At 39.6% G+C, this 12,085-nt stretch overlaps 1 protein-coding gene across 1 annotated transcript; it reads right to left on the bottom strand.

The window, feature by feature from the left end:
- Positions 1 to 532: 532 nt before the first annotated feature.
- LOC126816182 (uncharacterized) lies at positions 533 to 9,310 on the bottom strand. Its single transcript, XM_050542443.2, has 8 exons — positions 8,104 to 9,310; positions 7,487 to 7,535; positions 6,200 to 6,380; positions 5,131 to 5,348; positions 4,391 to 4,645; positions 2,585 to 2,856; positions 2,087 to 2,237; positions 533 to 875 (listed from the first exon to the last, which is right to left on the bottom strand). Exons 1-8 carry the CDS (start codon positions 8,104 to 8,106, stop codon positions 547 to 549), a joined length of 1,458 nt encoding a protein of 485 aa, XP_050398400.1. The 5' UTR covers positions 8,107 to 9,310; the 3' UTR covers positions 533 to 546.
- Between the last annotated feature and the right edge of the window lie 2,775 nt (positions 9,311 to 12,085).

The following is a 12,085-nucleotide window of genomic DNA, read 5'->3' as shown; positions in this document are numbered from 1 at the left end:
AGGGCTTAACGTCCACTCGAAACAAACTAGGTCATTTCAGGACTAACATATGGTTTTTAATTTTATTTCAATAATTCGCTTGCGCGTAGGGGTCTTTAGCAGTGGGAGGAAACCGGAGGACCCGGAGAAAACCCACGAGGTTGGGCAGGCGACGACCGACTTGGCTAATAAAGACGGGCATACGGCATACAGTGTGCCATGAGGAAAGTTTTGCCCGGGCAGCGGCACTACGGCCTACTTTTATATCGAATTCCAACTGTTAAGGGTGCTCTTACGCACACTCTAATGTGTCCACGGGACCTAAATTTTTCGCCCCCCCCCCACACACACACACACCGCGTGCGGCCCGCCCTGCTCCACTAACGAGAGGAAACCACGCCGGAAAATCCAAAGGAACTATTCAATATACAGCAACCATTGATAAATACCGTACCCCCTGATTAGACCTTCTGTTCATTGCTCGTGAGCCAGCGCCTTACACACTGATCCACTGTGGCCCTCGATTGAACTATTCAATAAACAACAACCAATAATATGTAACAACATTTATTGTTGCTGATAAACAACACTAATACGATTCTGTTTATAATGATCCAAAACATTCTTTAACGCACGGAACATGTGATGAAAATCCAAAATGGCGACAAATAGCATGATGGAGCCAAGAAAACCAATACCAATACTTCCAACGACAACGGCCGAGCTTCTGTTATCACTTGCCGAACTTAGCTTCCGTTTAAAGGAGGAAAGGGAAGTCGTGTTGATGACCAACTCTTTTTTTATCTCTTCTATTATCTCGGCTTCTACGGTGGAACCTTCTATTTCCGTAAAACATTTACACGGACATACTACGTTGGTTTTGGCTACAGGTGTCGCTACAAGAAATAAATATACATACATACACATACTTTTATTTCCGAGACTGTGTTAAAATCGGGATGGTCCCTTTAACTATTATAGCGAGAACTGCCAGCTTTTTATCTAATTATACGTAATACCCCTTTAACCATAAGCTATTTCAAGTATTTTAAACTACATCTATAACGTAAATAAGTTTATATGAGGGAGAGAGAGAGATTAACGTCTACGCACCACAAACTAGGTCATTTCGGGACTAACATATGGTTCAATTTTATTTCAATAAACGTTTGAGCATAGGGGTCTGTAGCAGTGGGAAGAATCTCGGAAAAACCCGCGAGGTTGAACAGGCGATGCTACTCCTTGTCACTTACAAGTGTAGAACCACGCCACTTGACAGATCTTATGGTCTACAGCGCACGCGTTAAACCATTTTGGTTTTTTTTATTTACTTTGAGTTGTCGGGGCACTGAACCGTGGACTATAATTTCCCGGGTTTGATTCTCGATGTGGTAAAAGGAGACCCTACTCCATTTGTCAGGACTGATTCTATCGATTATTCAGAGGAATATTGAAACTAGGGGCTGACAAGAAACGTTTGCCTAATCTTTCGGGTGGGGCGAAAAATCGAGGTTCACCTGTGTACACATTTGCAGATAGAATAGTCGGAAACGCCGCTGTCTGGGCAAAAATCACTCGTGTCATATTTCGGCCAGTGTTTCCAACCTCGTGGGTTTTCTCCGGCTCCTCCGGTTTTCTCCCACTGCTAAAGACCCCTACGCGCAAGCGAATTATTGAAATAAAATTAAACCATATGTTAGTCCCGAAATGACTTAGTTTGTGTCGAGTGGACGTTAAACCCCATTTCTCTCTCTCTCTCTCTCCCGGTCAGTGTCTGGTCGTACATATTAACGTGCACGTAAAAGAACCCTAAAAGAACGAAGGGCACATTGGCGTGCATGTAAAACTTAAAGAACCCTTGGAAGTTGGCATTAATTCGACGAAGAGCACATTGCATGGACCGAGGGCCTGGCAAGGGACAACATAATGTTCGTTCGGATGGGATAAAATAACGAGGTACATTTTTTTTGGCGTACACGTAAAATAACCCCTGGTCGTAGCGCCGCTGTTCGGTCAAAATGTCCCTCATAGCACAGTTTGGCGGGTATCTGTCTTCATTATCCCGGTTGGAGTTGAAAAGTAGGACGTTAAATCACATTTCATTTACCTGTTGACGATGATGAGGTGAGCTGTGTGTTATAGTTGACTATTTTAACGGAAGATGAAGTCTCCGTAGTGATGATTGATGAATCTGTAACACTGGATTCCGCCGTGTTCTTAACAGATTCTAACATCATGGTACTGGATGCAGCTAAATCCTGTCAGACAAAACAATGGGAAACTTTAGTAAACAGAACATGGCGGTTCAATATGGTGAAATATGAAACAGGTTCAATCCAATCTGATTGAAAATACAGATCTATATCTCGTTTTTTTATACTTTTGTAGTGTGAGCTCGCGTCAGGGGTCATACGAGCGGCCTTTGACCCTATGACATCAGACAATTGATTAACCAATCAGCGTTGATGTTCTTAGTGGGATGGGGGGTGGGGGGTGGGAAATAAAGAAATAACAAAATACGTCACGGTAAAAAAGAATTCACCACTTTACTATATTCTGACATACATTAAATCATATTATATATATGTGGCAAGCGCCGGCCTACCTCAGTAAAACTGTAAGACGTTTTCTCCGTATAATTTATTTCAGGATTAATATCTTTAAATACAGCCTGTTTACTCGATGATAACATATCCATACCCGCAGTACTTTCAATTTTCATAGAGCTACTTTCAATTTCCATAGCGCTACTTTCAATTTTCAGGGTGCTTACACCGTTCACCGTGGAAACCGTACTTTCAACAATTTCTGATGTACATTCGTGGGCTGGCTGTCTATCCTTGCTCACCGTAACATTCATTTCCGGCATGATATTGTCTGCAAACGAATAAAAGAAATATGGTTAACATCCACTCGTTCACAACCTTGAAAGAGAGCTGGCAGTACGTGAACGACCCCCCCCCCCCATTCCCGCCCCTGGCAGTACCCGAACGAATCCCCTGGCTGGCAGTACGTGGAAGATTCCCCTGGCAGTAACGATCCCCCCCTGGCAGTACGTGGACGATTCTCCTGGCAGAGGGAATTCGAACGAAGAGTAGGTCTTAGCATCTCTGTCCGAGCAGAAAAAAACATAGCACACTGAATGGCGCATGTCCGTATCCATTAATCTGACTGGTACAGTTAAACATCATTTCATTTAGGCCATCATCATTATCAGGCTGGTGAAGAAAAGTACGGACGTTTAACCTCAAGTCATTCATTTTTAAAAGGGACAATAACACTCTTGCTGGCTTGACAGCTCCAGAAAATAAAAAAATAGCCTTATTCTAAGTACTAGATGTGTTAGTGTCCTACCTGTTGTGTAAATTATCCATTAAATCCTATTTTACTTGTCCAGAGGGTTCGGAAATATTTTTAAATCCAAGTCACATTTGAAAAGCTTTACGCCAGGCTTTTCAAATCATTCAGTTGAATTTTTCCATTTTTTTTAAATTGGATGTGTTAAGATGAAATTTGTATCATCAATTAATTGGAATATTGTAAAATAGTGCAATTTGTTGACCAGAATAAAGATTGGGATATATTATTCACTTACAACAAGAGTAGTATTGAGCCTTTAAACAAAACGTTCATTCATGTAAAAAACAAAAGGGGTGTTGGGAGGCCAAGTGGTTTAACGCACCATTGAGTCAAATGGCGTGGTTTCGGATACCCGATTGTACGTGACAAGTAGTAGGTTCGCCTGTCCAACCTTTTAACCTCGAGGATTTCCCCCGGATACTCCCGTCTCCCCCCACTGCTAAGTACCCCGACTTGCAAAATAATTATTGAAATAAAAAAATTAAACGATAGCTGCAATATTGTAGCGGCGCCTTGTCGGCCGCTACAATTGATATACTCTTCGAGGCTTTGCGCACTTTGCGCAAGTAAAAATAGCTTCTCAAACGCACAATTCTCAGCACATATCATCACAGTTTGTTTTGAAATAAGTAATAAATGAAATGAAATGAAATGGGGTTTAACGTCCTACTGTTCTGCTCCTAAACTGGGCTAATACGCCATACAGTGCGCTATGAGGGAAATTTTGCCCGGGCAGCGGCACTTTTGCCTACTCTTATATCGAATTCCAACTGCCAAGGGATCTTTTACCTGCATTCCAATGTATACACGGGACCTCGGGTTTTCGTCTCATCCGAAGGACTAGACAGCTGTTCTTGCCAGGCCCTCCGTCCTGCATCATTGACAAGAGTGAACCACGCCGGAAAATCTGGATGAACTTTCTCGAGCAATGCAGGGATCGAACACCCAACCTCCAGGATAGCGAGCCAGCGTCTTACCCACTTAGCCACGTTATCCCCAAATAAGTAATAAGCTCTTTCAAAAAAACAATAAATAATTGACAATAACTCACATTCGTAACACCTCTTGACGAATGTTGTATGAATGGTATCTATCTGAATGGCTGGTTCGTTGCCAATATACACGTGACCTTCTATCAACAGACGACACAGTTTAAATGTAACACTGTAACTAAAGGCAACACACTCGTTATCGCCATCTTCCTTATTGTCGCATCTTATAACACACTCGTCTAATTCTGAATTACCATACGATTCCAACATACCAGATAACTTGTAGCCGTCGTATTCGTCATACCAACACGAATCTAAAAATTATAACATAAATATTCTGCGGTCCTTTATTTTTTTGGCTTCAAATGTTATGTAAACTATTATTTAAACATTTATTAACATAACAGCCCTATAATCGACTCTCTAGGGTACCGGATGGCAGAGATTTAACCGGATTAAAATACGTTCACCATTTAATGATTTAATTAAAACATTAATCTCTAACATGCTGGCGGTTCAGCCGCATGAACAAACCAACTTTGAAGATTCCCAATTTTGTTATTGTGTGTTGATGTGTTTTTTTTATTAAACGTAATGACGTCTAGGGACAGCACATCGAGGGGTGAATTTCGGACGCTCTATCAATTCATCATTATGCTCATCGTCGTGATCGTCATAATCATCATGGTCATAATAAACGATAGATCCCATGATAACCAACACCGCTAAAACTGATTGGATTGACATCAGTTGAAACTTCCTTTCTAAATTTCCGTTTTTATATGATTAGAATAATTACCCAGTTTGTTTTCACATATGATCTGGTAATAATCATCGCAGAAAAACGTCCGCCATTTTCCGCTATATTGGTAGACTCGAACACACATGCTGGTGTCTTTTTCATCCGGTTCTCCCGTGTCCCACAATTCCCATGATTCCTTGGGTGTACAGTCAGTCCACGTGTAGTTACCATCTGGCGGACTAATGTCAAAGAGCCCAAGCCAATAATCATTGTTACTAAAAATAGAAATGAAATGAAATGGGGTTTAACGTCTTACTGCTTTTTCACCGAACTGGGCTAATGAAGACGGGCATACACCATACAGTGTGCTATGAGGGAAATTTTGACCGAATAGCGGCTCTACGGCCTACATATCGAATTCCAACTATCAAGGGTTCATTTACGTGCACGCCAATGTGTACGCGGGACCTCTGGCTTTCGCCCCATCCGAACCACTATGTTGTCCCTTGCCAGGCCATCCGTTCTACACCATAGGGAAATCCCCCTGAACTTTCTCGATCAACACCAGGATCGAACCACGAAACCTCGTAATTAGTGAGCCAACGCCTTGTCCACTGATCCACTGATTTCAGAACATTACTGAATAACTATTCATGGGAAACCCCTGAGAAGCTTAATGACGCGGAGGCGGCATGACGTCATTTTGGTGAAGCCATCGACGCCATATTGGTTAACTCAAAACAGCGTCTTTCTAATTCTGTTGACGATATGCCGGGCTGCTCCGGGTAGACTGCTAATGTGGGGGGAAATAGAAGACATATAATATTTTTGGGAAAAAATTCTTTTGCCTGTTAGTCAAAATAATAAAGTGCACGAAATCCCATGACGTTTTGGTTTGAATGACGTCATGCCGTCTTCAATGCAATAAAGCTTCTTGGAAACCCCCTATAAACTGTGCACACGATAAATCTGATTAGAATTATTCGACAGACAATGGGTCGTAGGAATTCCCTTATTTATTAAAAAAAATAAATAAATAAATAAAAACAGAACATTAATGAAATAAAATAGGGATAAAGGCCTCCTACGTTTCTGCACCTTACAACTATGCTACTATGCTACTTACAGATAACCTTCCGCCCTCCATATTGGTGCAATTTTTCCCATGGCAGAATATTTATTCTCATCTCTGATACTGAGGAGCGTCTGGTTGTTGTTTTTACAAATGTTGTAGCCTTCATTCCAAGACTGTTTATTGTTGTATATAGTCAAGTTCCACGGCACAGAGGGTTCGGCTTTAATAAAGCCTGAAAATATAATACAAAATTTGATATATATATATATATATATATATATATATATTTTTAGTTTTTAGCGTGAAAACGTATCTATTTTGGGATTATAAAATGATGACACCACAGTAGCACCCCAGGCGCTGCAGATGTGCTTCGATATGGGGGCAGGTTTCAATTTAATAACAGAGGATGTAGCATAGATGTTTTTTTTTCTTATCGTAGAAATGGTACTTGACAAGCGTGACTGTCTAGATTAACCGTATTTAAAATTAACTTTTTAACTGGTAATCGTGTACAATGCATTTAAATCTCGATCAGCCGAAATATTAGATAGTTGATTATGGGCTTGTCATGTTAATAAATTCCTTATTAACAGTTTATATAACAATATGCAGTCAGTAAAAGACCTACAATAGGCAGATTTAGTTCTTACATGGTGCATCTTTCAGGACTCCAGTACTTGCTGGCATGTTTAGCCTATTCAAACATATAGACATGCTCGGAGGTTTTGTAATGCCCGGAGACAACTCCTACATGTTATGCCTTAAAGACTCAAATATAGTCAGAAATGTGAGAAAAGGAAGGATTTAATTAAACGTCGCTCAGAATAATGTAATTTGAATGACTATTTTAATGTATTCATTTTTCATTATCTATTTTGTAACTATTATAATAAGAACGACCAGCTCTTTATCTACAAATTAGATAATGCATCTTTAAAATCGCACAAAATAACATAATCTTTAGATTTGAATAAAATTGAATTGTATACCGATTTAATTTGTTTAAAATGTAGTAATATGGTCAATTTAGGTCATACATGGCCTTGTAATAGAGTTGCGGGTAATAGCTCTAGTTTGTTTTGGTCGCCACTAAGAACCAATACTGTCATGCACGTGAATTGAACGAGGGTTGGGGTAAGGTTTAGTTGTTTGGGGTACAGATTCGATCCAATGTGTTTTTCTACCTTGCTAATTTGCATAATATGGCGTTGGTTGGTTGTGTGCTTGTGTGTGTGTGTGTGTGAGAGAGAGAGAGAGAGGGAGAGAGAGAGAGGGGAAAGAGAGAGAGAGAGAGGGAGTGCTGGACTGAAATGTGGTCTTTTTTATACATCTTACCTACATACACCAACAATCCACAGTAATAGCCGATGTTTGGTAGACTCGTCTGTATAGAAAATAAGAATGAAATAGATTAGATCGAATTTAAAACATCTCGGTGACCTTTTGTTGTTGGGATACCTGAATGAAATCAGGGGCGTCACCATCCCAGAACCCCCTTGACATTTTGAAAACTCCACCGATTTGGCCCACTATATTTTCCTTTTTAAATTTCTTCCACATTTTTTTTGTTGGCAAAATTATATACAAAATTAAATGTTTTTATGATAGTAATAAGTGGCACAATTAATCAAGTGGCGCATGAGTATCTGTACTCGCAAACTCACTATCACCACGCCCCTGAATGAAATGCGGTGTAGCGTCCTACTTTCCACATTGACTGGGCTAACGAAGATGGCCATACGTCATACAGTGTGCTATGGTGGGAGGGGTTGGTACCCGAGCAGCGGTACTGCGGCCTACTCTATTTCGAATTCCAACTGTCATGGGTTCTTTTACGTGCTCTCAATGTGTTCACCAGACCTCGGGTTTTCGTCCCATCCGAACAACTATGTAAAACAAAAAGCATGTGAGTTAAACTTTGAATGAATTTTATCAGGAAACAATGTACCTACCATTGTCCTCGCTCACGTTCTGGCTCTATTTCGAGTCTTGATATTATTGTTCAAATCCACAATGTTTCAGATTTTCTTTGATCAAGTTAGCAATGAATATATCCCTGATTCTTATGTTCTTGTCAAACGTGGTAACTGCTATAAACGCAGACATTACTCGTCGCCTGAGTCTAAATAACGTTGTTTTAATTGTCCTCACCATCTGTCGATAATACTGTAAAATGTACAAACTTGTGTATTCTTTTAGCTTTCACGATTATTTATTAAACGGATTAAAACCTAATATTACCTAATATCCGGAATTAGAAAATCATGTCTTTAATTGCAGTGTTTTATAACGTTATGTTGTAAATTGCAGGGTTTAATAAAGTTAAATCGTTAATATCAGTGTTTGATTACGCTATGCCTTCGATTGCAGTGTTGCATTATGTTTGATAACGTTATGTCTTCGATTGCAGTTTTGTATAATGTTTTATAGCGCCATTTCTTTAAATACAGCGTTTTATAACGTTATTGTTAATGGCAGCTTTTTATAACATTATGTCTTCAATTACAACGTTTTACGACGTTATTTTGATTTCATTGTCCAATAATACCCAGGAAAATGCTAATTGATCAGACTTCACATAAGTCAAAATAGAAATCCAGTTCCAGAAAACCCGTCGGTGGGAGAACAATAAAACAACACGAGGTAAAACCTCAGCGGGCACGACCGAGTAACTAAGCTCTTGTATTATTTAATCCAGCACAATCAATCTTTAAAATACCAGCGAGTCATTTGCACTTTTTCCGAAAATATCAAATTTTCCACTGCTAAATACACGGAGAAATGTACTGATCATTTAACATTCAATTTAATCAGCAAAATTGAAATGGCAATGCTAGATAATCTCACAGTTCGGATTCTGTCGAAGTAAAAAGAAGTCCATCGAAAGACTTCAGCGAAACATCAAATAACACTGACTTGTCTTGACTATATCCTATATAGCGACCTCAGTGAATGCCGAATGCGGCTAAATTTTCTATTCATCATATATTATCTTTGTAAAACCTATATCTTAGACTGGTTTTCCTTTTAGAGGGTTAACATTCACAGTGTTATAGTTTGGAGAGGATTTACAAATCCATCAAATGTCAACCAGTGATTCAACTGACTTGATTCCCGCGAGAAATAACAAATATACACCACACATACGAACAATATTTTTATACTGCCTGTTTGACGATCGCTTCCACACTGGGTAACATCTTTATAAACCAATCACATGTTTTAAAGATTTCCAACACATAATAAACTAACAATAGCATAGATTAATCTCTTCAATAGTTTGCACACTAAAACTGAACTGTAAAATTAAATATTTCTCCTATGGAATGAAATGGGGTTTACCATCCTACTGTGTTGATCCGACTGGGCTAATGAAGACGGCCATAAGACATGCAGTGTACTACGAGGGAAATTTTGCCGGGCAGCGTCACTATGGCCTACTCTTATATCGAATTCCAACTGCCAAAGGATCTCTTGTGTGCACCCGAACGACTAGACAGTTGTTCTATCCAGGTCCTCCGTCCTACACCACTGACAAGGGGAAACCACGCCGGAAAATTCCGATGAACTTTCTCGGTCAACTTTCTCGGCGAACCCGCGACCTCAGGCTAGGAAGTCGGCGTCTTACTCACTTAGCAACTGTGGCTCCCTTCTCGTACACTAAATTTTTTATTTTTTTATTTTTAAAAGAGCTAAATCTCCATTCTTTGGCACCTAGAAGTGGACACAAATGGGTCGCAACGCGTGTAATAGTGCAATATGAATGAATAAACTAATTTACATTCAATCGTTTCTATGTTACTGTAATTTCTAATCAGTTATGTTTGACGAAATACTCGGAGAACCTAGATTGCATGGCAGTCTTTGACATCTGGTTATTCCAGTCTACACCGGTAATATTCTCCTGTCGTGTATGTTTAACCTCGTTCATCGAGCCGCTTTATTACAATAAGATAACAACATCAATGTTGATTCAATTTGACCAATAAGCCTTGTTTGCAATGTCGAACACTGTGAATGAGTTGAGTCTTGCTTCTTTTAAGGACTACATGTGGAATTTTATCGCCCGACTGTTAAATTAAATACTTCCAGTGGAAAATGACCACGTATTATTACAGTAAAGTATATTCATGTTTTTAATTGGCCTTTAGGATCGACGGTATAATTTCATTTTTAAAATTATTATGCTGAAGTTTATCCAGCACAACAGTATGTCACGCATATTGGTAGAGTCAAATGAAGGATGAGGGAAAATGCCAAAATAAAATTCATGATCATTAACACTCGTATGTGCTTATTTACATAATTTTGCTGATTGAGATCTTGTAAACTGCCTGGCTTGTATAGATACATTTTAAATTAAATACTGTTTTAGTTTTATAAACTCCCCAATATGCTGTATTTAAATACTGTGTTGGGTTTATAAACTCCCCAATACGCTGTATTAAAATACTGTTTTAAGTTTTTATACTCCCCAATACGCTGTATTTAAATAATGTTTTAGTTTTATCCCCCCCCCCCAGCAATACGCTGTATTAAAATACTGTTTTAGGTTTTTATACTCCCCAATACGCTGTACTGTTTAAGGTTTATAAACTTCCTAATACGCTGTATTTAAATACTGTTTTAGTTTTATGTAAACTCCCTAAAACACTGTGACGTATTAGACCAGGTTATCCAGTCGTGATAGATGGTAGACCTGGATAATCGCGTCGTGGAGGGAATTCTCTCTGGTCACGTGACTTCATTCGGATACGTCGTCCAATGTGAAACTGTCGCTGAAGGCAGCTATGATTGCATACTGTGGATCACGTGTCCGATGTGTACGACGTCACAATTTATCCAACAATTCATCTAACTCGGGGAAACCTTCTCGTTTGCTATAAATAGATTTTTCCGGGTGTATCTCCATTATTACACAACAAAGGGCCGGTCTGTTATGTGTGCAGTTAGTTAGTACGTATCTTAGACTACTCAACGCCCCTAGCGCTACGACCTACTCCTATACCGAATTCAAACTGGTATATTCCAATTTATTTTTAACAGTGTACTACAACTATAGCGTGTCAATTCCAAGTCTGTATCTAATCTAAGACGCGTGTTTTTATTTTAGTGGCCGTTATTAAAAATATAACCTGGTCGCAATCCAATTCTAGATCCCATTATTCTATTTAATTAATGTTTACGAAAGGTGAACGAATAAGTTTGAAAGACGATCGACTCATAAAATTTGCCGATACATCAACGTCAATAGTGGTGGAATAATAGTACAAGGATGAATTAAAATCATTCATTACCTCTCATAACACACGGGACTGTATTCATTCGGTACGTAGAGGTAAATTGACACTACGATTATAAGCCAACATTAAATAAATTGAAATGAAATGAAATGAAATGGGGTTTAACGTCCTGCTGTTCTGCTCCTAACCTGGGCTAATGAAGACGGGCATACGCCATACAGTGTGCTATGAGGGGAATTTTGCCCGGGCAGCGGCGCTACGGCCTACTCTTATATCGAATTCTAACAGCCAAGGGATCTTTTACGTGCACGCCAATGTGTACACGGGACCTCGGGTTTTCGTCCCAACCGAACGACTAGACAGCTGTCCTTGTCAGGCCCTCCGTCCTGTATCACTGTCAAGGGGAAACCACGCCGGAAAATCTGGATGAACTTTCTCGGCCAATGTAGGGATCGAACACCCGACCTCCAGGCTAGCGAGCCAGCGTCTTACCCACTTAGCCAGGTGATTCCCTTGAATTGAAATGAAATGGAGTTTAACGTCTTAACTATTCTGCACTACTCGGATTAATGAAGATTGGCACACGGCGTGTATAACATACAATCATATTTATTCGGTACGTCAAAAGAAATTGGCTAAACGATTACAGAGAGCGACAAATGGGGATTAACGTCCACTCGACACAAACTAG

The sequence above is a fragment of the Patella vulgata genome, chromosome 3 (assembly GCF_932274485.2).
Source record: "Patella vulgata chromosome 3, xgPatVulg1.2, whole genome shotgun sequence".
Lineage (NCBI taxonomy): Eukaryota > Metazoa > Mollusca > Gastropoda > Patellidae > Patella > Patella vulgata.
The sequence above is the reverse complement of the archived record's forward strand: the minus strand, read 5'-3'. Positions and strand labels throughout refer to the sequence as shown.